The 24414-nt window shown below is 43.4% G+C and overlaps 9 protein-coding genes and 1 non-coding gene across 10 annotated transcripts; 2 read left to right on the forward strand and 8 right to left on the reverse strand.

Moving 5' to 3' along the window:
- Positions 1 to 110: 110 nt before the first annotated feature.
- Positions 111 to 1558, reverse strand: O0I10_004291 (uncharacterized protein; the record flags this gene model as incomplete). The annotated part of the gene is made up of 2 exons (XM_058484351.1): positions 111 to 1217; positions 1283 to 1558. The coding sequence occupies 2 exons, from the start codon at positions 1556 to 1558 to the stop codon at positions 111 to 113; spliced, it is 1383 nt and encodes a 460-aa protein (XP_058344976.1).
- A 222-nt stretch (positions 1559 to 1780) lies between these two features.
- On the reverse strand, positions 1781 to 3373 carry O0I10_004292 (YjeF family domain-containing protein; the record flags this gene model as incomplete). Its single annotated transcript, XM_058484352.1, has 11 exons — positions 1781 to 1955; positions 2059 to 2176; positions 2238 to 2355; positions 2408 to 2512; positions 2575 to 2746; positions 2807 to 2840; positions 2895 to 2907; positions 2973 to 3026; positions 3084 to 3129; positions 3202 to 3232; positions 3292 to 3373. The coding sequence occupies 11 exons, from the start codon at positions 3371 to 3373 to the stop codon at positions 1781 to 1783; spliced, it is 948 nt and encodes a 315-aa protein (XP_058344977.1).
- Positions 3374 to 3659: 286 nt separating this feature from the next.
- Positions 3660 to 4578, reverse strand: O0I10_004293 (uncharacterized protein; the record flags this gene model as incomplete). Its single annotated transcript, XM_058484353.1, has 2 exons — positions 3660 to 4065; positions 4127 to 4578. The coding sequence occupies 2 exons, from the start codon at positions 4576 to 4578 to the stop codon at positions 3660 to 3662; spliced, it is 858 nt and encodes a 285-aa protein (XP_058344978.1).
- A 520-nt stretch (positions 4579 to 5098) lies between these two features.
- O0I10_004294 (tRNA-intron endonuclease) lies at positions 5099 to 5431 on the forward strand (the record flags this gene model as incomplete). The annotated part of the gene is made up of 1 exon (XM_058484354.1): positions 5099 to 5431. The coding sequence occupies one exon, from the start codon at positions 5099 to 5101 to the stop codon at positions 5429 to 5431; it is 333 nt and encodes a 110-aa protein (XP_058344979.1).
- A 126-nt stretch (positions 5432 to 5557) lies between these two features.
- On the reverse strand, positions 5558 to 8997 carry O0I10_004295 (uncharacterized protein; the record flags this gene model as incomplete). Its single annotated transcript, XM_058484355.1, has 19 exons — positions 5558 to 5813; positions 5872 to 6091; positions 6154 to 6261; positions 6319 to 6384; positions 6444 to 6567; positions 6631 to 6712; positions 6766 to 6815; positions 6867 to 6915; positions 6977 to 7150; positions 7205 to 7428; positions 7479 to 7586; positions 7653 to 7822; positions 7883 to 7997; positions 8058 to 8119; positions 8182 to 8272; positions 8337 to 8431; positions 8489 to 8620; positions 8699 to 8836; positions 8913 to 8997. 19 exons carry the CDS (start codon positions 8995 to 8997, stop codon positions 5558 to 5560), a joined length of 2349 nt encoding a protein of 782 aa, XP_058344980.1.
- A 190-nt stretch (positions 8998 to 9187) lies between these two features.
- On the reverse strand, positions 9188 to 10697 carry O0I10_004296 (chorismate mutase; the record flags this gene model as incomplete). Its single annotated transcript, XM_058484356.1, has 8 exons — positions 9188 to 9510; positions 9569 to 9755; positions 9826 to 9891; positions 9950 to 10089; positions 10148 to 10283; positions 10335 to 10394; positions 10457 to 10514; positions 10573 to 10697. 8 exons carry the CDS (start codon positions 10695 to 10697, stop codon positions 9188 to 9190), a joined length of 1095 nt encoding a protein of 364 aa, XP_058344981.1.
- A 310-nt stretch (positions 10698 to 11007) lies between these two features.
- O0I10_004297 lies at positions 11008 to 11081 on the reverse strand. Its single transcript has one exon. It is a non-coding gene; the product is annotated as a tRNA-Arg (tRNA).
- An 8355-nt stretch (positions 11082 to 19436) lies between these two features.
- Positions 19437 to 20681, forward strand: O0I10_004298 (uncharacterized protein; the record flags this gene model as incomplete). Its single annotated transcript, XM_058484357.1, has 1 exon — positions 19437 to 20681. The coding sequence occupies one exon, from the start codon at positions 19437 to 19439 to the stop codon at positions 20679 to 20681; it is 1245 nt and encodes a 414-aa protein (XP_058344982.1).
- Positions 20682 to 21330: 649 nt separating this feature from the next.
- O0I10_004299 (uncharacterized protein) lies at positions 21331 to 22530 on the reverse strand (the record flags this gene model as incomplete). The annotated part of the gene is made up of 5 exons (XM_058484358.1): positions 21331 to 21739; positions 21814 to 21974; positions 22037 to 22078; positions 22143 to 22409; positions 22465 to 22530. 5 exons carry the CDS (start codon positions 22528 to 22530, stop codon positions 21331 to 21333), a joined length of 945 nt encoding a protein of 314 aa, XP_058344983.1.
- A 200-nt stretch (positions 22531 to 22730) lies between these two features.
- O0I10_004300 (uncharacterized protein) lies at positions 22731 to 24395 on the reverse strand (the record flags this gene model as incomplete). Its single annotated transcript, XM_058484359.1, has 2 exons — positions 22731 to 23977; positions 24041 to 24395. The coding sequence occupies 2 exons, from the start codon at positions 24393 to 24395 to the stop codon at positions 22731 to 22733; spliced, it is 1602 nt and encodes a 533-aa protein (XP_058344984.1).
- Between the last annotated feature and the right edge of the window lie 19 nt (positions 24396 to 24414).

Below are 24414 nucleotides of genomic sequence, written 5' to 3' on the forward strand. Positions count from 1 at the left end.
ATTACCAGACCCCCCTCTTTTGTATCCCATATACTCGCTTACTTGCTTCTCTCTCCCTCGCTTACTTTTATGATTGTAATAACAATATTCTGTGTGTATATGTATAAATATCATGACTTGGTGGATGTGGGTTCTGTGGCTGCAGTGGATGAAGATGAGGTATCAGATGTAGTGGGACGAGTGGATTGTTGTTGTTTTGAATCTTGATCGGTAGTAGTAGAAGTGTTGGTGGTGGTGTTGGTAGGTGAAGTGGTAGATGGTAATGGTGCAGTGGCCGTGACGGAAGGGATGGATGATGATGATGATGGGATACGACCCACACTTGTGTCAATAGGTGGCAAGATAGGTTTGCTGGATCGAGGAGATGGGATACGTGCACGTTTGCTTCTGTCATTGTTGCCACGTTGAATCTTTGCCTTCAATGCTTCCATCACTTGATCATGTGTTATACTTTCATTTTCTCCTCCATCATTATTCGTTGACGATCTTCCACGTTTCTTTTGGATATCTTGATGATGATGTTGTTGTTGCTGATGTGATGGTACTGGCAATGATGGTGGATGATCCCTAGTATCCCCAATCCCCGGTGATATAGGTGTAGTAGGCTGATGAGCATTGTTACGAGGGTAAAAGCGTTGTCGATAATTCCACGTTGAAGAAGAAGAAGAAGAAGAATTGTTGCGATAAGGATGTGGTTCAGAAGGAGGACACAATGGATGAGCCGAGTGAGGATAGGCAACAGGTGATCGAGGAGGAGCAGGAGGAGGAAGCGTAGATGATTCCGTTGCATGTCCATTCTCTATAACCGGATGCTGCTGATATGAATGATGATTGTTGCCAGCATGGGTGTTATTGTTGTGTGAATAGTGATTGCTGTTTGCACTTTCGCCTGTAATGCGAGCAAGTACCTGTTGTTGTACCGGTGCTAAGCCGTAATAAGGAGTACCAGCAGTTGATTCATTACAAGGTGCCGCTAATGCGTATCCGCTGCTGCCATTACTGCTACTGCTGCTGCTATTTCCAATCCCTGTCGGCGCTGCTGTTGTTGGTGGATGAAGCGATGTGGATGATGGTAGTGCTGGTAGATGTTGCTGTGGATGCTGCTTGTCATAGTAACCAGACGTGATCTTATTCTGCTCACGTAACAGCTCAATATCAAGCTCTCTCAAATGAATACGGGCTTGTTCCACTTTGATGGTATCAACCGTTGTTTGCTTCTATAACCCCCCCCATCACAACATTCAGTAACAAGAAAACGGCATATTTCACATCTAATCCATACCTTGTCTTCTTCAACCTTTGCTTTTAAGATATGCTTTAGTAGCTCGGGATCATCCTTGTACCGTTCCAAGATTTGCCTGAGACTAATGTCGTTGTCGCCATTGGCAGTGGTTGTATTGGTTGCGTGTTGTTGTCGAGAATTGGCAAGCGGTGGTTGTGGTGGTTGCGGTGACAACGGTTGAGCAGGAGGAGGTGCTGTTGTTGTTTGCCATTGTGTACTTGTTCGTGGTCGAGGCGGCGGTGAGACAGAAGCAGGTCGATTGCCACTCGCAGACATTTGCAATGTAAAGAGAAAGAAAGAAAGAGAGGAAGAAAAATGGCTGTAACAAAAAAAGCGTCGTGACCCATAAGATTTTCAGTCTCAAGGTAGCTGTACTACAAATGCCTGACGTAGCATAACAACTTGATTTTGGCTTTACAAAAGCTATATTTATATAATACAAAAAGGAGATCTACTACGTGTCTGATGATGAGCCACTTTGGCAAAGCCCCCAAATGTCTATTTATTTTCTGCAAACTTGGCATAAGCGGCACCAATCTCTTCAACCATTTGCGATGTAAGCATAGCACGTCCATATTTCTCGAATGCTCTCTTCGAACTGTCACGTGTAACACAGCAAGCTCCCCACGATGCTAGCATGGCAATATCTTTGGATTCAATTTCATTCGAATGCCTATTGTTTATGCCCATTTTGAGTTCTCTTTTGAGTTGATCCCCACACATCCTCCGACCAGATCCAATGATCTCTTGAGAAAAAAGGAAAAAAGAAAACTTACTTCCATACACCATCTTCATAGCCTTTACCCCATGCTAAAAACGTGGCAATAGTACCAGAAAGAATATCACCTTGTCCACCCACACGACGAAGTCCTCCTTCAGTCTCACAGCGCAAAACTACAATATGCATCCTGAGTTGGATTGCGGCCATATTCCAATTATAGTAACATCAACAAACCTTCTTTTCCATTTGTAATAAGATCCACGGGTCCTTTTTGCACAATCGTAACACCTCCAAACGCTTGACTCAATTTGTATGCCACTGTATCTTGATCGTGTTCTTTTGAATTGACATCCTGTATGATGGCGTCAGTATGAATGCATTGTAATGGACCATGTGTAACTTGCCATGCGTTCGCACAAGCGCTTAAATTCAACAACGTTCGGAGTCAATACCGCTTTTGCATAATCTTTGACTGTCTCAGGATGATTTTGCACCAAAAATAGGCCATCCTACAAAAGGGATGTGTGTAAGCTGATAATGAAACGATCATACCCACATGTAGTCAACATACCGCATCCACAACAATAGCCATATTCTGTTCTCGAGCCTTGAGCATGATCTCGCGTGCACTGTTCTGCATAGCATCGTCACGTGAAAGCCCAGGGCCAACGACCAGGACATGTAATCGGCCGAATGTGTCAGTGACTCGTTTGACAATGTTATCCACGGAGGCATCCTTTTTGCTAAATGGATCACAATGTCAATGTAAACATGTTTAGAGAACCCAGCGGATTGATACTTACTCAGAAGTACGCATGTAAGGGTGAACAATAAGATCTAATAATGCGTGTTGTCAATATAACGTCATCCTGTTTCATTTGCTTTGCTGACCTGGAGAATAGCTCTACAAACATGGAAGTGGTTGTTAATACCAATGCATCATTACACTCTGCAACGAGGTATGTTTACCTTGATAACAGTGCCAGCACCTGGCTCGCAAAAGACATGACATAGATCAGCACCCTAATTACCCCAAAACGTGAATTACTCAATCTTTAGCCGTACATTTATCTACCTTACCAGTCGCATGGCAGAAATGGCACTGAAGAAAGGTGCACCCGTATAGCTATCCACGCATACATAATCAACATGAGTGATGAGTATCCATACAAAGACACACATGCATTCTCGATCCTACTCTTCGGAACCTCCGACGACACCGACGCGTCCTGCAAAAGGAGCTACTAAGCAACTCGCTTCTATATACAAGAGTGGTGACAACACTTACCAGCCTGGCCCTTGTGCATTTCACTCGACAATGGAGGAATGAGTTGACGCACCTTGTTAATGTCTGGGATTCGGGATGGCATGGTCAGCAATGGAGCGAGAAAAAGAAAGGTATCAACCAAGTAAAGTTGGCGGGTAAGAGAGAAAAAGAGCAGCGGTAAACCCTTGCATGCTGACAATCTGAGTAAAACAGGGATGATCACTAAATCTCGATAATCACCTCTATGCTTTTCTCTTCAAGTAACTTTTCTTACGAGCTATGATCAATTCATGCAATAAAAGTTATACATATTGAGACGACGAATGCATCAACCAATGTATTTGATAGACTTGTATAGCTACGTATGATGATCATAAAATGAACCTCCTCTATGAGCTTATGATGTCGTCAACGGCTATTAGATCCTCCTTGTTGACATGTTCCCACCATACATTATGCAGGTAACGATCATCCTCACCCTCGCCATCCCATGGTTTGCGTGTTAAGATGAAATGGATATTCTTGACATGTTCCAAACGCCACATTCCAGCATGGGTTACGGGTAGTGTCTTTAGAGCATTGTAGATGTAGGGTAGCTTGACCCATTTTTCATTAAACACCTCGTTCAAGAAATCTTGATCCGGAAATGTGTATGAGGTCAAATTGTTGGTTCCATATATTTTCTCCATGATGGCTTGAAACTTGGCATGCGATGGTCGTAAAACGATCAATCCACTATTAAAGTAATTGACTTTGGCACCCTGGGGGTTATTGTAGGCACAATCGGTAGGGTTCCTGAGAAGAAGAAGAAATCAGAAGGTGTAAAATTGGTCATACATGGATGGATTTAGTGTACCATTCTGGTGGATACGTGCTTGTCTTTTGTGGATTGCAAGTGCACGCATGGCAAGCGGCTATGTGATCTGAGTCTGGGAGAGGTATGTCCATCAATTCATCCATGTTTTGCATCGGCAACATATCGGCATCCATTAACACCACACGTTCGTATTCTTCTTGGTCCCAAGCAATCATCTTAGTCCATGTCTCCGCAAACCGTGGAAATTGATAATTGGTTGTTCCTGGAGGATGAATCGGTTGAATTGGTTTAAGCTGACAACCATAGCTCGATAGTAGTCTCAATGCAGCTTCAGACACGGCAGGTGTGTGTAATACCACCAATGGGTATTGACTACCCAATCGACGTAGTGATTGAGCAACAGTGATGACTCCATGGATATACTTGTTAGTGGTTGTAAGAATCATCATCCATGCCGCTTTGTCCTTTTTTGTCATGTTGCCACCTTGCATGTGAGTGAGGGTGTAATTGGAAGGGGAAAGAAAAAGAAATAAAAGGTTGTCTCCCACACGCACACACGCACACACAAATGCACATCATCTTGCGCTGAGTTTCATCCCGCAGATAAACATTTGCATTGGCCATCATCCTTACACAACCGAGCTTCTGTTATACGTGTATATGGATACCCAAGTTGAGATACGATTATGCGGCACAAAACCATTGGTATTTAAAAAAGAAGGTTCAGTAATACTATTTGTGTCTATATATGGTCCTTGTCTTTTTCTAATACAAGCTAGATGTCGAAAGGCTTCGATGTCAACATCGCATTGTCGGCGCACTGATCGGCGCATTGCCAAGGTTACCTCTCCAGAATGCTTATCCTGGGTTACCGTTACTATTATCTGCTGAGGAGGCCACCCTGTTAATATCAAAAGGTAGCTCTCAATATATACATTTATGTGTACACATCTTGACGTGGCGTATGATTTCGCGTGTTGCATATCACTCGCATGAATAGATCTTGCCGTCATGAACACCAGTGGGAATTGGACGTTTCCGAAAACGGATTTGGATCGTTTGCGTTATCGCGTATTTGAATACTTGTGGTCAAAGCAGCTGTATATTACACGGGGTCTCAAATTCGGTGGCGATTTCATGGCGTATCCTGGTGATCCTATGCGTTTCCATAGCCATTACATTGTACTTGCTATGGAAAGAGACTCCCCTCTTGCACTATTGGATATCATTAGCAAGGGAAGGCTGGCAATCAATGTTAAAAAGACGTTCGTGATCGCAGGACCAGCGGAGGAATCAAGCGATGATGACATAGAGACCTTCTCAATTCAATGGGCAGGCTTTTAGACTTACTCAAAGAAGTTGGAGGTAGATGTCATATAGATACAATAGTATGCAATAAAGCTCGTATTCAAATAGATTGGATTTCTACATTTACTTTGTAATTATCATGTCTATTCTAATATCATATGACTATGGTACACGGCCATTGAGCTCATGTATTTCTTCTGCAGAGGTATTGAGTCGCATGTAATTTCCCATTTGGGTGGATCTCCGTGTTATCCATGTGATAAATCTTTCAAACACCACTCCAACGTCTCTTCCATCGTCATTGCCATTGTGTATCATTGATTCAGCATTTTCCAAATGTGCCATGTACTTGAGGATATCCTTGACGGTCACCAAACCCACTAGTTTTCCACGCTGCTCCTGGAGAATGACACGTGGTCTATTTGTGGATGTGAGCAACATCATCTCAGCTATACCATCCGCTCTCTTTTTCTTACCCCAGCTGCTTGAACATGTCCATGACGGTTTCCAGGTAAAGCTTTGGATGCACGGTGATGGGAGTTTGATCAATGTAAGACCCAAAATCCAAAACTTCAGGTGAACCTTGTATCACTGGATCGCCACTTGATATATTGGAAAGGTCCTCAGTCTCATCTTCATCAGGTTTGAATCGACACAGGGTTTCATTGTTGGCTTTGTTTGTCGACCGAGCCTTATCTATTCATGGGTTTGGTTATTGATCGTGACATCGTAATAGCATGTAACAACTGTATATGTACCAAGCAAATAAGATAACTCGGTTCGACCAATATATCCTAGTAGCAGCATATTTGATTTGTTCGACACCACAGGGAATCCTCGATAATTGCTAGCTTCCAGTAATTCCTCTATGCGAAAAACAATCATCTCAATACCACATGTATAGTAATCCACACATTCCTTACCAATGTCCTGTATACGCATTCCTTTGGATTCCAGCACAACCATGTCTTGTTGCATTACATGCGACACTAAGATGATAGGTTAGTTTCATGGGATACCCGGTAGAGGTCAAGGAGAAAATAGGTACCAGGAACGTCAAACACATGGTCCTCTTTGTCTAAAAATGGATATCCATTGAGGCGAATGTACCGGTCGGCAATGCCTCCACTGCCAAAGCGATCGCCAACAGCACGGGTGATCATGAGAGCAATCTACCACACACATACGTGTCAAATTCACCTTTCAATCTCGTGGGTATATTTGCTTCAACTTACCATGGTGGGAAGAATATAAGTGACCTGCCCTGTCAGTTCAAACATGGTGACAACCACCGAGACCGTAATACGCATGACACCACTGATGAATTTAATAGTCAGTATCAGCCGCTCATACTCCTTTAATACATTTACCATAGAGCAGCAGCAGCACCAAGGAATGCATAAGTGCCTGGCGTAATGCACTACCATCCGCTATTAGTACACGCGCAAGCCCATATCACGGGTTCACTTACAGGAACATCTGGTTTACAGCTTGCAAACAAAAAGAATTGTGGATCGGATCTATCAAATGTCGACAATCAATAATAGCTCGTATCACCTACTGCTACCTTCCAATACTTACTCTTGCCATGCTTTCACCAATAATCCAATCATGCGACCAAAAGTTGCACCGATAGCCATGGATGGTACAAAGATACCACAAGGAACTCTGCAACCATAAGATACGATTGTTCCAAATGTTCGTAAGGCTGTTGCGATGAATAAAAGTCCAACGATCCGCCCAAGCTCGCTTGCCCTATTCACATTTTAGTACCCTATCAACATCCATTCCCTCGATGATAATACTCACTGGCAGAGTCCATGATAATCTTCATATTCGTTTCCTTCGCATTCTCGGAATAGAATCCCCATGATCTCAGTCATATCAATACGCATAAAGACATTCGGGTATGCCACCAGGGCTGTCACGAATGCCAGCACCGCCGCTTCAAGAACAGGGACATCGCGTAAATACTTTTTCCTGAATTGGGCAACAAGGACATTATACTTGATGACGAAAGTTCCATATAGACCCTGAATGCACATGTTAGAGCCTGTATGTATGAAATCACCACGTGACTTACCCCAAATATGCCAATCACAATCACAAAAATGTACTCAAATCCATGCCATTCACGATCATAGCTGACTTGGAACATGACAAGCTTTCCGGTTCTGAAAGGATTCATGGCCTAGTAATATAATGGGACAGCGATTGTAAGAGAATAACGTACCCTATGGATGGAAAGGGAATTTACCTGTAAGACAATGGTTGCAATCATGGCACAAAAGAAGCTCTTCCACATGCTCCGGTTCGAAAAGGTTGATGTCATTTCCTCTAGTGCAAACAATACACCGCCCACTGGTGATCCAAAGGCAACAGCAACACCCGCCGCACTGGAAGCTGTCAGCATTTCTCGCATTTCCGCTGGTAGAAAATAATGGTCATGTGAGCCATGGAGTTGATTGAAACTTGTTAGAAACCAACCTTTGCTTGTTCGATATTTCTGAAAGCTCCTTGATATAACATTGCCAACACAACATGCCATATGAACCGATGGACCCTCTTTACCGATAGAGAGATTGGATGCTACAGCCATGGCCTAGCATTTTGAATTAGAAAGGTGGGAACACTGGGCATCCATATGTATATGACTACTTACCAATCCAACACTCTTCATCATCAAGGTCCAGCCTCCCAAAAAGCCCTTCATCACAAAACCGGCTATATACAAGAATGATTGATTCAGTATGTTGATGGCAACAACGAAAACGAAACGAACTTACCGATGATGCATTTAATCTCTGATATGCCGGAACCAGCGGCATAAGGAGCAAGTACTTTGACAAGGTAAGCACATGTTGTGGCAAACAAGGTCTATATGTATGATGAAGATGAGCCATCAGCTATACACCGTATACTCACTAAAGAATCATCCTACCGCTAGCGCCACGTAAAATAACCATTGGATAACAAAAGCATCGCGACTAAGACCTAGCGTTTGACTCCAATAGACCCAGTATTCGCATCCACCATCTATATATGTAGAATGAGATGAATGATACCAAGGGACATGGTGGTTGTAATGCCTACCATCTTGCTCAATCTCCCAGCAACAATATTTCTGGTTGAGCCACCATCCATTCGAACAATACCCAATCTTGATATCAGATAACCAATCGGTGACTATTGCAATCAAGGCTGAATTCAAGCCCACGGCAGCACCTATCAAAAAGAAAAGAGAAGGACCATGTTAGATAACCCACCACCCCTGGCGCTATCACCATCGTGTCGTATCCTTACCAACAAGTGATACTACAATCCATGTCTGTGTTGTTTCAAAAGTCATACGCCACCATGCTTCCCAGGAATTGTCATTTTGGTTCCGTTTTTGAAAGGACGATTGCCGATAGCGTTCGAGAATGGCATCCTTGACCCAGTCTATTATGTGTGTATGTGTGAGGTGTTAGCCTTGGCAACAGATCTCCTGGTAACGCATCAACACACAGATACCTGCCAATGGTACTAAAGTCCTCATAGCGACGAATTTGAGCCAATTCTTCTTCTAGCTGTCCCTGTGTTTGAGGTCCATTGCCGGGCATGGCTATGTGTTAAGGTCGAGTTATTGTGTGCGTGTGTAATAAAGAGAGAGAGAAAGCGCGATATTCGCCCCCGCGCGCTATCTATTTTGGGATTCAACTTTTTTTCTGCATCATTCAAGCGATTCGCATGTAGCATGTACTGTGGCATAATGATTCATTGTCCGTGTACTACATTACAATAAACACATCTCTATTCGGGTCTTCTTTGATTGGGGAAACTACCAAGTACTACCACATCCAAACAATACTTTTCCAATTCCTTCACTGCATCTTGCACTGGTTGATTTTGATGATGGCCAGAACATTCAACCATAAACACGTAATGCCAAGGGCGTTGTCCACTGGGACGAGAATCAATCTTGAAGAGGTTAAGTCCATAATCCTTAAACACCTTGAGTCCATCACAAAGGGCACCGGGTTGTCGATGATCCACAGTAAAATGAATAAGTGTGTGATCATCGTTCGTGGCATTGTCAGAGGAGGTACCAATCAAAAGGAAGCGTGTGGTATTTGCTATATACGATTCCGTTAGATTTGGATCAGGTCACGTACGTAGGGCCCTGGAACTTACCTGCATTATCTTCGATATCCCGTGCATGAATATCCAATCCATATAAGCTGGCACAAATCTCACTACATACAGCAGCAGCCCCTTGTTCAGCTGCAGCTTGTTCAGCAGCTTCAGCAGTCGATTTGACAGGAATACGTTTGGCATTGGGAAGATGGGTTGTCAACCATTGTTGCGTTTGACCAAGCCCCTGGAGAAGAATGATATCGCTTCAACACACATGCACACGTACTATCCCCCCACCTTTATCTCTCTTTTACCTGTGGATGACTGTACACCTTGGTGATCTTGTCCATGGTACTATTGGATAATAAGCATTGGTGTACCTAGAGGGGTTGAAAATCAGGTGATGTGATTAAATGATAAATGACGCCAATCTCTTACCGTTAAATATATCTCTGCACGCACATGAACGCTGGTCTTGATGAAGCAATCCATGGATTCAACCACCGTGCCGAATGTCGAGTTTTCAAAGGGTACCAAACCATAGGTTGCTTTCTTTTTCTCCACTGCATCAAATACATCTATGATATCGCTTGACATTAGTTGCTTTCTAATGACGATGTGATTCCATCATGTTACCTGCAATCTGCTTTACTGGCATATAGGCAACGCTATCACCCAATCGTTTGTATGCTGCTTGATGCGAAAATGTGCCAGGGGGTCCGAGATAGGCAATGGAGATATCTTTTTGCAAGGCAATCGAAGCCGACATGATCTGATACGCAATGGGTATGATGTTTTCATACATAACGAATGACTATCTTACCTCACGGAAAATAGCATGGAGAGAGTCGTGCGCCAAAGGTCCTTGATTAAGCCGTTCAAGCTAATACGTTGAGGACCATCAGAGGGAAATCGAATCGTTTTCATCGTATCCCATGTATTTACCTTTGCATACACCTCCTTCTCACGTCCAGGCATATATACATGGAGCTCCTTTGTATCACTTTTGCTTATGTTAAACGCCAACCCAAGAGGAACGGTAATGACCATGACAGCCTCACCTGTCGGTTGCTTTTCGCTTGGCAGCACCAATGTTGAGCGATACTTGAGCGCGCTCATTCAGTAAATCGACCAACGTGTTGTCGAGATCGTCAATGCGTTTCCGTAACGAAGATAAATCAGACATGGCGACAGTGGAAAGGATACAGCAAACTCAACTGACGGATGATCTCTTTTTGATAGGCGCCAAATCAAATCAAATCTCATCATTGTCGCCTACCCCACCCCGACCTTGATCAACACATTTCGCCTGTAGTACTTTGCATATATCACCACATCACTGAAACTCCTCTTAGTATAAAGAATTCATCAAAAATACTGCTACTGAATATAAAAGAGTCTCTAACAACGGCGGTAGCCTGTCTATCATGGGAGAAAAAAAAGATCAAGTTTCAGGTCACGTGATCTCTCCCCAACGCGAATATAAAATGGTCCAGCGATGGTGATGGGACTCGAACCCACAATCTTCGGCTCCGGAAACCGACGCGTTAGTCCATTTCGCCACACCACCAACCAGTTGGCACTTGTTTAAAAAAGTATCCATAGTTTTGTCAACTTCGTAAAAAGGAAGGTGATCCAAATCACATCAAACGAGTGTTATTTTATGGCGGAAATCCTGATATGCATAATCCCTTAATGTCGTATGGCGCTGTGGGAGCTCAATGAGTAGCAATTTCGATTTAAACATAAAATGAAACTTGATTTGGCGGAGTTGGAGGGTGGTCCTGCAGGATGCAGGTGGCCATTATCAGAGCTGCTTGCGACAAGAGAGATGAATTAATGATATCATTCTACACAAAGTACGTCAAAGCTGCCTCCTTTTGTCAAAGCTGCCTCCTTTTACAAGCAACAGAGCACTAACTGTGCACGAATGTCGTACGATCGGTAGGTCCATGGCTTGTCAAAACCAATAGCACTGCTTCCCAATTACATGCGTTCATAGGTATACTCGTGATCCAACCCCATCCCGGGGTATGTCGAAAAGGAAACGAATGGATGGCTTGCTTGTTATCTCACATCGCATGTTACTATGGATTGAATCGACTCCATTACACCGTAGTTTTCGGCATCCAGGAACCAACAAAGAGATCTTCGTATGTATATATGAACAAGACAAGTACAATGACAAGACCACTTATTGTGCATGCGTTCTAATAATGAATGGTGCTATAATTGAATAGGTTTTTTGATTAGGCAATGCGTCTTTAGGGCACCGTCATATGTATCTTTGACTCGACTCTTATCCTGTACCATATGGCTATTTGATACAGTACCATCATCAGCGCGCAATAATACTATACGTCCTTCTCGCGAATGATGAACCTGAAACTCAATGGAAGGATCACTTCACTTTTTCTCTCAAGGTCATCCCACTCCTCCTTATTGTATCGCAAAAGCCATATACTTCTTGCATGACCGATAACCGGACCACCTTTATTATTTTATCTTCGAAGCAATAGTATGTAATCCACAAGCTAGAAAAGTCCAAGCGTGTAATAAATAAGCAATGCTTTATTTCATCTAGCTACATTGCCATCATCCTCGTCTTCGTCCTCCGTCACCAATCGTCAATCTCTTCGCCACCCAATATCCAAAGCACACAAGTAGAAAAGGATGTGATCTTGCAGGCTTCCTTTCAAATCTCGTTGTCGCTATCGCCATTTTCGTGGATCTCGTTGTCGTTATTATCGTCATTGCTGTGAATGTGGTAATCATCGTAATGGTCGTCTCTATATATAAAAACAGCCAAATTAGACAAACTGATAACGGGAACGGTGACGATTTGGTATACCGCTAGGCGATCCTCTCAAAGGAAGGAAGCAGCAAATCAGAAGGAATTCACAAACCAAACCACCACCATACGAGCAACGTCGGGCGATCCCTTGTCTTTGAGAAAGCACTGCACGAATCACACAAGGCCAGTTCGGTCCATGGCAAGGAAGGACATCACTTACGTAGAGTCCAGGCTCATAGTTGTCCTCATTCATCCTCTCCAAAGAAAGAATGATCCTCAATCCTTACAATCATTTCCCACCTCATGAAAAGGAATCCTCAAGGGAAAGAACGAGCCTATCACGAGAAGAGCGTGTTGGTTCAACGCATTCACGAGCTGTTGCAAACCCCCTTTTACCTCAACACGGTGACCATGCTCTTCCAAAAACCCATCGTCATCGACCCATCAACTCAAACGCAGGTCTATAGAGCCCTGGACACGTTGCAAGAAGCTTTTCCAGCACACTTGGCTAGTGCAGAGCAACGCAGCGACCACTTGATACAGGCTGGGACTTGAACCCAAAGAGATGATGATGATGCCCCAAGTTGCATTGCCTGACCAAAGAAACCTATTCAATTCATTATTAGCACACACGCACAATAAACACCCTTTTCATTGTTTGTTTCATTGTACTTGCCTTTTCCATATACACAAAGACCCGTTGTTGTTGGTTACTGGAAACCGAAAACCATGGTGTAGTATAGTTGAGCCGAAACAAAACGCCAAACCAGCCAACGTCTTGAAACCAACTTGCCCTCTATACAAGCTGACGAGTCAATGGAACCAATTCGGCTGCAACATTGGACTCTGAATGTACCTGTTGACACCAAGCGTAGAGCGGGAATAGCAACGAGCAAAAGGAAGCAACAATATCGCCATGGCAACCACCAACCACCAACCACGGTCATTCCTCAGCATTTGGACACACACTCACTCCCTGACAATGCATGTTCAGAACTACATTAACACCTCACAGCCAACAAGAGCACTCTTTGATAATACATTACCTTGATCGAGATGTCGTGAATGGAATAAAAGCAGAGGAGTGAGTAAGAGAAGAGAAGCGCTGTCTAAGTCGTGGAGCTACCGGCCCCCAAGTTTAAATCCCCTACTGCTATTACACTGAGGCCACTCAATTACCCTATACACACACTATCCACCCATCATCATCCTCGTAATAGACAATAGGTACACGCAAATAAAAGAAATGATCCTGACGTATAGCAAAAGGGTGTGTGCCATTTTACACTTTACATGATAATGATGATCCAACAACAGCCATTGCCTTTACTACCAGGTTACCTCGAATCAAGAAAGTTAAATGATGGGAATGATGGGCTGGAGCAGGACAATCGTTCGTATGCATTGGATTGGGGAACAATGGAGAATGGGAGGACTAAGGCTATTAGCTGGCATTTTGAACTATTCCGTAATAGTGTACAAGAATCATGCATCGCCTGTGCTGAATGACTCAAGTTACACAAACACGTCCTCTGCATCTTTTGCTCTATTATAGCCATACTACTTTACATTAAACAAAGACCAGTTCTCATATAGCATCACGCTTACAACATAGTAAAAACATAAAGGTGCCTGTATCTCCGAACTTTACAATCAAACGTGGGGTTTTTATTAGAGCAGTATTATAAACTGGCCAACTGCACCTTGGGTGCCAGTTCCCTGATCAAACTTGCTGATCCCAGATTTCGCAATGTTAGCTACCAGCCAAACTGGATCTGGGGGTCGACCTCTTCGACGACGACGACCAAAAATATTTTGGGCTGTTTGCGACATTGAACGTGAAACTTTCACACAAGGTGCTGTTGGCCAAGCCAGGCCATTGCTCTAATAAAAACCCCACGTTCGGGTATGCAAGTTTGGAGATGAGCACCTTTATGTTTGTAAGCGTGATACTATATGAGAAGTGATCTTTGTTTAATGTAAAGTAGCTAGACCCTGACAGAGCAAAAGATGCAGAGGGTCGTGTTGTGTAACACAGCTACGTTTGCATGAATGAAAGGGTCAATGTATAATTACTTTATGGATCATCTAGGAACAGGCTGGTATTGCTAGCTAACGGCCAATTTTATCCAATCATCATTGTTGCGAGATCCACTGCATGGGAACGATGCCCCTGCTCAGACATTCATTTCCATGATCAAAGTAAGCAATGTGCTCGGCTTGGCCAACAGCACCTTGTGTGAAAGTTTCAAGTTCATCGTGGCTAATCCCAGATTTCGCAATGTCGCCACCAGCCAAACTGGATCCAGGGGTCGACCTCTTCGACGACGACGGCCAAAAAATATTTTTTTAAGCTGTTTGCGACATTGAACGCGAAACTTTCACACAAGGTGCTGTTGGCCAAGCCGATCACATTGCTCTATTCAAAACCCCACATTTCATTGTAAAGTTTGGAGATACAGGCACCTTTATGTTTTACCTATGCTGTGAGCGTGATGGAGTTGCTTTTTCCTAGTGGATGGTGTCGGCTGCATTAACGGAAAGATGAAGAGCTGAGTGAACGGCACGTGGTGGTTACACAGACACGTCCTTGACAGGTTGCTACACAAATGGAGGATGATGATGATTGGCTTTTGTGAAGGTACGTAAGTAAAACAGCATCCAACCATGAAGGTGTGTCAAGGTATGTATCACATTTGCATGTAGGAGAAGGTCGAGCTGCATAAACCAATTTGTATATGTAAAAAGATACGTATACATATTGAATGGGTCACTCATCCTGAAACTCAATGGAGGGATCTCTTCACTTTTTCTCTTCTCAAGCTCATCCCACTTCCCACTCCTCCTTATTGTATCACAAAAGCCATGTACTTCTTAACCGGACCACCTTTATTATTCCATCTTCGAAGCAATAGTATGCAATCCACAAGCTAGCAACCTCCAACAAGCGTGTAATAAATAAACAATGCTTTATTTCGTCTAGCTATCTTTGCTATGTACTGTACATTGCCACCACCATCGTCGTAGTCGTCCAAGTCATCATTCCTACTCGTACTCGTCACCAGTCGTCAATCTCATCCGTCACACCTACATCCAAAAACACACAAGTTGAAAAGAATGGGATCTTGCAGGCTTCCTTTTGAATCTCGTTGTCGTTATCATTGCCATTGTTGTGGATGAGGTGATCATCGTAATCGTCTTCTCTATAAATAAGAAAGCAAGCATGTTAGACCATATGATGCCGGGAATGATGACGATTTGGTATACCGTTAGGCGATCCTCTCCAAGGAAGAAAGCAAATCAGAAGGAATTCACAAGCCAAATCACCACCATACGAGCAACGTCGGGCGATCCCTTGTTCTTGAGAAAGCACTGCACGAATCACGCAAGGCCAGTTCGATCCATGGCAAGGAAGGAACATCACTTACGTAGAGTCCAGGCTCATAGTTGTCCTCATTCATCCTCTCCAAAGAAGAAAGAATGATCCCCAATCCTTCCAATCATTTCCCGCCTCATGAAAAGAAATCCTCAAGGGAAAGAACGAGCCTATCACGAGAAGAGCGTGTTGGTTTGCACTGATGTCAAAGCTGTTGCAAATCCCCTTTACCTCAACACGGTGACCATGCTCTTCCAAAAATCCATCGTCATCGATCCATCAACTCAACGCAGGTCTATAGAGCCCTGGACGCGTTCCAAGAAGCTTTTCCAGCACACTTGGCTAGTGCAGAGCGACGCAGCGACCACTTGATACAGGCTGGGACTTGAACCCAAAGAGATGATGATGATGCCCCAAGTTGCATTGCCTGACCAAAGAAACCTATTCAATTCATTATTAGCGCACACACACACACACACACACACACACACACACACAATAAACACCCTTTTCATTGTTTGTTTCATTGCACTTGCCTTTTCCATATACAGAAAGACCCGTTGTTGCTGGTTACTGGAAACCGAAAAGCCATAGTGTGGTGTTGTTGAGCCGCAACAAGGCGCCAAACGAGCCAACGTCTTGAAACCAAACTTGCCCTCTACACAAGCTAACACGTCAATGGAACAAGTTCTGTTGCAACATTGGGTTCTGAATGTACCTGTTGGCACCAAGCGTAGAGTGGGAATAGCAACGAACAAAAGGAAGCAACGATATCGCCATGGCAACCACGCTCATTCCTCAGCACTTGGACACACTCACTCCCTGACAATGCATGTTCAGAACGGTATTAATACCTCACAGTCAACAAGAGCACTCTTTTATAGTACATTACCTTGATTGGAATGTCGTGAATGGGATAAAAGCAGAGGAGGGAGAAAGAGAAGAGAAGCGTTGTCTCAAGTCATGGAGCTGCCGTCCACCAAGTTTAAATTCCCCTACTGCAATTACACTGAGGCCACTCAATTACCCCACAGAAACCATCCACCCATCATTATCATCACCCTCACAGTAGGCAATAGGTGCACATAAATAAAAGCTATGATCCTCACGTATAGCAAAAGGGTGTGTGCCATTTTACATTTTACATGATAATGATGATCCAACAACAGCCATTGCCTTACTACCAGTTCAGCTCGAACCAAGAAAGTTGAATGATGGGCATGCTGGGCTGGAGCAGAACAATCGTTCACATGCATTGGCTTGGGCAACAAAGGTGAATGGGAGGAAGTGGCTGTTAGCTGCCAATTTATGAACTCGTCAATTGCAAAGATGATATTGAGATTGTCCATCTCGTATTCAGTACTTGGTCATGCTCACTCACATACAGGGTTTTTTCCACAAGACCAAGACCATCATCTTATTCATCTTTACTCTTTCTATATCATACACAGTCAAATAATGTAACTCTGATGATAATAAACACGCGATGAATGAGGAATTATCATCCAACCCTTTTCTCGTAAAGGTCACTAGTACATATCGCCCCTTCACCATTGTTCTAATATTATCGGTCAAATATGAGCATTAGATTACCCCCTTTACCACTGTCATCTACAACCCTGGCATTCTAGAGGACATGATGGAGTAAATCATGACTACAATAATCACTTTGTGTCTTATGGCGATCCATCCCGTTACTGAAAACAACGTCCAACATTATCAGTCAACGTCATACATTGCAGGATTTTTTTAGTCATCTACCATTAGAGCTCTACATTTGCGATTTCTCAATCGTGTACGTGTTAAATTGACGTACATGTCGTATAGTGTGGTCTCCAATAATGGTTACCTATGCATCGCAGGAATCTGATGAAACGTGCTCCTGCACCCCACCATGTTACACAGCGGCCGAACCTTTAGCCTCATGACGGGCACGCTTTTACCAGGCTCTGGCATCTACTCGGCGTCGTAGTGTATAATTTCATGCATACCCCCAGATCACGCTGTAGGTAACCTGTACGACTGGGGATGTATCTATTCTTTACAAGAAAAAGTGGGTGCCTTTGTCTCAATGTAGATTGCTAAATACTAAATGAGACAGAGTATGAGGTCTATTGGCAAATGAGGTTATTATCACATTTACATGCAAGATAAGCAATCTTTTTTTTATGACCTGTTTTAGATAGCGTGGGGAACAGAGAACCAGTAAAGGAGTCCTTGTATCGGTTTGATAAGTACGACAAAGGAAATGGTTGGGTGTGACTATATGCAGGCTTAATCATGCTTGACAGTATCTCTATTACGATTTACAGGGTCATTTTCACGTTATCAACTTTTGCTGTTGTCTGATTAAAGCGAAAACGGAGATAACGGAAATGCGGGTTGGTGCAACGTGGGACACGGCTTCCTCAAAGGGATGTGTGTACATTTGCTCCTTCCTCAAGCTGCAATACCTTTATGCAAATTGTATGGTACAAGTCATTTTTTGTTGGTCCGACCGTGCGGGCGTGGGGAAGGTGGCTGTCAAATGGAATGAGCTGTTTTCTTATCTTTCAAGAAGCCCAACTTCATGGATGGCTTTTTGATGGCGACAGAGTGTATCATCATGTGTAGTCAAAAGTTGCTTATTTTGGAGATACCTCTCGTGCGATATAATTTGCCATCATGCAGAGGAGAAAACACATGATTTTTTTGCCTGGGTATGTATATTGTACGCTTGTGCTTGTGTGTGTATGTGATAGTATCTATCACAGTATCTGCGCTACGGAAAGGGTTTTTGCACGGTGGAAACATTCCTTTGTGTTCCTTGTTCATCGGCGATAAACCCCTTACTCATTTACCAAATACTGCCACTGTCACCCTCCGCCTTCCTTTCACCGTGTCAGTTACCAAAAAAAAACTTTGTTAATCAGCCGAAGAAGGATGCTTTGTCCAAAGAATAGTAATTATCTGCTGGTTTGGATATCGTTATTGCAATGTAGATATAGGCAAAAGATGGTATTTACCACCTTTGCTCACAGTGCATCATCTTGCATATCAATGAAATGTGCCCAATGCATAAGGTTTACCACGCCGGGATGTAAGTGTTCCCATTTGTCTCGCTTGTGATTCCAAAAATCTTCATCGTAATGTGATCCCCGTATCCGCAAACAGCTCTTTTGTACACGCATGGTTCACTTTTCGCACGCATACCCAAACATTTGCTTTCTATCAGACAATTTCCATAAATCCCATTCACTTGTTCGTGCGAGTGTAGCAAATTCATTCTGTAATCGGTAGATACACATTTATGTTGAGCCCTATGAGCATTTGGGATAATTCATTTGCGTATATACCATTTCGGAATCGTAGCAGAATATACCCTGGGTCGGAGGGTAAAGTGGCTGTATGTTTGGTAAGGTAGCTGGTTGGGGGGTAGAGGGGAACGGAAGCATGGGCTTGCCTATTTAGGATGAAAATGTGCAAAAAAGTGATAACAACAAAGGAGAAGTGGTTGATCCACCAGCGTTGTTTAATCTTTCTCCAATCAATTTGGTGGTGAGCATGTTACACATGTTTTGATAATAAGCGATAAGACGGGTTGTAGAGCAGAGCAAAAATACTGTTGATTGATCCGATGATGTATGCTGATTGGTGCAGATAACGGGGCAGCGCTATAGAGTGAGTCGACAAGGTGGAAGAGGGGAATGGACCTAAATCATTATCAACCCAGTTTGCATTATCTTTTTCTTTCACCTTTCTTTCCCTTTTCCTTCATGGTTACTGCTACTCATCCATCTACAATTCCATCACCACAACCAACACCATTGTCACCCGTCAACAATAACACAACAAGTATTCCTAAACGCCGCCGAAGGAAATCTGTGTTCCGATGCTCACAATGTGGATCCATGTTTCGCCTTCCACTATGGAGCCGCGAAAGTGGCAAAGGCCCTGTGTGCGATGCATGCAGCAATGGTGGTTGTGCTTCCCATGATGATGATATCCGCCAAAGAGAACGATTAGCTGGTGCTTCATCATCGCCTGATAAACCTGCACCACGCATGCGAGGCCGTAAACGACGATCACAACACGCTGAAGATGCCATCTGCGCCAACTGCCAAACCACCAACACACCGCTTTGGCGTAGAGATGCTGATGGGAATGCTATTTGCAATGCGTGCGGTCTCTATTACAAGTTGCATATGGTCCATCGTCCTATCACCATGATGACCACCGAAATCAAACGAAGAAAGCGTTCCTCTGATAAAAAGCGTGCCAACAAAAAGGATGGTCGTGATACTGGCGAAGCAGGAGCAATGGCAGCAGATCATGTTGAAGATGAACAACGCATGGTGAAAGAACAAGCTGAATCATCAAATCAACGACAACAGACACCAACAGCAACACAAAAATTGACATCATCATCATCATCAGCAGCATCTCATTTATCTTCATCTCATCCACCATTCCCTGGATCACCAGTTTCTAGCCGCGGTAGCATTAGTACTAGTAGTGCTGGTCCATCATCACCTACATTGGAATCCTCTTTCCTTCTTCCACCTTTATCGCCTATGGGATCACCTCGAACGAATAACACATTGCATCATCATTCACACATGTCAAATAATGTCAGCGCCGCCACTAGCACCACCAGCAGCTCCGAGTATAGCACCCAATACCTGCTTGAAAAACGTCATGGGCTTCAACAACAAGTGGCACGTCTTTCATCCATGCTTTCAGACACCATTGCTATGATTGAAGATATTGATACCAGCTTGGCATCTGCTCAACCATCACCATCGCCACCTACATGCCATCGTCCTTTGCCACGTCCCGAGGATGCAGCCAAATCATTACTTAGCCTTGCACGTTTACCACCTCCATCCTCTGTTCTTACCTCTCCACCTATGCGACCCCACCACCATAATACTACTACCACTACTAATACATCACTACCCAGACTTCCTCCTATCACCTCTGTTGGATCATCTCCACCACCACCTTTTGAATTCTCATGAAACCCTTATGTCTAATAAACCTTGGCTGTACAGATTTTTATATACTTGCTTGCTTGCTTATGTGATAAAATAGAAGAATTGAGCCTTTTTGTGCCGAACATGTTGGTCCAGATATGAGCGTGTAGAATGTGATGCCGATCATGCTATTGATAAGCGCTTAATGAAAAGCTACTTCTCGGCTAAGTTATATTTTAGAAATATACCTTGCTGATCATGTAGTCCATGTGAATGAATGATGATAAAGAGGAACGCAAGTAAAGGAGAAAAAGCTTCATTGCAGTGCCATCGAAGTGAATGCTTCCTCGTTTTATCATACATCCTGCTGGAAATAGATTGGATCTCGCATCGTGAACACCTTACTACTACTACTCGACTACTGCAATGACGTGCTCACTCCATAAAAGGCAATTACTTTGGGTATATTGACATCCATCCATCCATCCATCCACCTTAACACAATGAAAGTAAGCACTGAGCCATACTTGTGATAAGCTATTACTATATCTAGCGAACAAAGTGATAGAACGTGCTAGCACTTTTATTGAACGATATACACGTATTGATGTGGTATGTGAGTTTGGTGCAATAATACAATTATTATATATGATAAAAAGGTGGTATGCAAATAAGGGTCGGATATCAAGCAAGGTTATGATTGTTTTGTCATTTGTAATAACCGTAGATCGTCATCGTCATCGTCATCATCGTCATCACTGCTATCGTTATTTGGACGCCAGCGGCCAAATTCTCTGTGCAGTTTGTTGATCGCTTCCCAAAGAACATTTTTGCATTGTGCTTGGTAGGTTGCACCATATTGTGGATGACGAACGACTGCTGGCGTTGATGTGACAAAGACAGCACCGGGGTCTTTATGGAGTTTGTATCGTGAGCGTAAATATGGAATGATGCGTTCGATGACATGCTTGCTTTCTTGTTCCATGCGGGATGTGGGCGTATTGGATTGATCAAAGACAAATAAAAGATGCTGTAGCCATTGATCGTTGTTATCTTCGGGCATGCAGTTCTGTAAAACATCCATTTGCGTATAAAGCGAATCACTATGAAGGTAGCAAGGTTAGACACATGCTTCATCACCACCACCACCACGACCATCATCAGCAGGATACTTTACAAGTTGGACATGTTGGTATAGATCAATAGCGTGGTGATACCCAAACGATGACCAAGAGCCATAAGTTCAGTTTTGCATGATCGATCAGCTGGAAATTGCATCAGGGTCAACAGCGTGTCGTTGTTACTATTCTGGACGCTCCATTCAACATCGTACAAGTGCTGCGCACAAATTACGCGATTTAGCTATGAGGATCTAGGATCACCTTTTATAGGTCCCTTACCTCGCACGGATGATCGAAAAATAAGCGAGCGCAGTTGGATGTCTATCGCCACCCACCATAAGTTAGTCGATAAAAGAATCATCATCGTCCCGTGATTGTACTATACCATCCCAAATGATGCCACTGAAAAATGCTGTTGTTTTGGTTCAATAGTGCTTGTATTTGATGGTTCGTCGTCGTCGTCGTCATAGGCGTTGGGTACTTGGTATTGAGTTACTGGGATACGGATATGTTGGGATCGAATAGGTGATGTCGGCTCGGGAATGGAGAAGGTGGATTGCCGTGAATGAGTCGAACTAGACGATGCCGAGGATGCAATGGAGCTGTGATGGGAAAGTCTACTGGGAGTAACAACGTGTATGTTGTGTTTGGACTTTAAAAGAAGTTAATAAAAGGGGTTTTGGGATTTATTAAAAGTCTTTGTATACCTCGATTGACATGTCATCCAATAGTTTATCGAGGCTCCAGACTGATGGATCTTGTCGATGCTGCATAATAAAAGAAAAAGGAAAGGGGGGATGAGGAGGGAAAAGAAAAATTAGGAACCAACTAAAACTATTCATCATTTGCGGCGCAGCCAGTTCATCTATTAAAGACGCCATGTGTCACCATTGATATGATGTGTGCGTGTGCGTGTGTGATATCAAGTTTTATTGGAGGAGTGGAGGGATATAAGATAGATAGATACAACATGTTATTGTGCTCGTTGTGGATGACAATAAACACGTCCTTTCTCGAGAAGTGTGTATGGCATAGCATTGTATACAACAAATGGTGGACAAATACAAAACTCAATGACCCCTGATTTGAGACCTTGTTCTTCCTCCATAAGAGCCGGGTTGAATAATTGAGTGCCTTCTTGTACAAGGGTAGCAGCAATATCCACTTCTTGACCTTTCATAGCAAATCCAAGTTGCAAGGAAAACTCGACCAACTCACGCACTTTGTGTTCATATCGACGCGTAGGATCATTCTCCACCTTGTCATATTGTTGCATGTAAGGGTATGCTTCGTTGAGATTCTTGTATAGCCCTTGAATCGTTTGACGAGTCTCCTCCTCGAGTAATGTATTGTTTCGATCCTTTGATGTACGCACAATGGCACGTGCAAGTTCCTGACGCAAACGTACAGCCGCATTACGATCATGATTCTTCAGCCACATTTCAAGTTGGTTGTATTGCTTATGAGGTGGTAAGCCCGGGAACTTGTAAGGTGTCATGTTGAGGATCAAAAAGTCCATCATATACTTTTCAGTAAGCATTCGAATCTGGTTCAGCTTCAGAGGAGTGCCCATTTGCTCGATAGGCTCGCGTAGGTTGAGCCAGAAATCACGTAGAGTAAATGTAGCTCTGACAGGATCGACATTTTCCAATAAATCATCAGCCAAAGTAGAAATCATATGTCTCAACTTGCGAATCTTGGCACTGATACTGGTGAGATCATCATCGGTTGCTCTCAATGATCGCATATGATCCTCATAACTTTTTTGTAGCTGTTCACGTGCTTGCTGTCTTTGTTGCAATCGTTCCTTAAGCTGTCCAAGACGATCCATCAATGCCCGACAATCTGATCGATATTGTTGCCGTTCAATCTCGAGATTTTCCAATCCAAGTCGTTGACGTCGTAACTCGGCACGTAGTTGATTCACTTTACTATCCACTCCTGTAGCTGGCTGTGTACTTTCTTCATCAGGTTGTGTCGTGTTGGTACGCACAGATGCTTTACGTTCAATACCCACAGCTCCTCCTTCGCCACCTGTGGGTGATGGTGATGATGATAAATGCTCACTCGAGTTGTTGTTGTTATTCAGGTCATTCGTTGCGTTGTTGTTGTTGCTATCCGAGAGAGTCGTCGTTGCCGTGGTAGCAGTAGGAGTAGGTGTGGTAGCTGCAGTAGCTGCTGCAATGGGAGAGACAAGGTTGTTTTGAGGAGATGTGCCAGCTATAGAGAATGAACGTTAGCCAACGAAATAAAGAAGCATAATACATAAAGTCCATTACTTACTGGACATGGATGAAGAGAATGGGTCAAGATGATGGTCTGTTGAAGGGTACAAGCCGTGGCTTTGTTGGTGTTGCTGGTCAACCGCTGCTTGTGTTGCATCAGGGTTGCACATGTAATTGCCACTCCAGATATAAGGTTCATCACTCTCTGATGCAGGTGTCTTTTGCTTTTCCTTCTTTTGATGAAAGAACATGGAAATTCGTGATACAACTTTCTTTTTGCTGTTACCACCATCGTTATTGCCGCCGCTGCTGCTGCTACTGCTGATGCTGCTATTATTCATCTCTTCTTCCATGTCATCTATTTGAATCGTTGGTTGTTGGTGTTGATCCTCGTTTGATATCGTTTTCAGCATGCTTAAACTTGTTTCAAGA

This window comes from Lichtheimia ornata (genome assembly GCF_029851405.1).
Source record: "Lichtheimia ornata isolate CBS 291.66 chromosome Unknown scaffold00015, whole genome shotgun sequence".
Classification (NCBI taxonomy): domain Eukaryota; kingdom Fungi; phylum Mucoromycota; class Mucoromycetes; order Mucorales; family Lichtheimiaceae; genus Lichtheimia; species Lichtheimia ornata.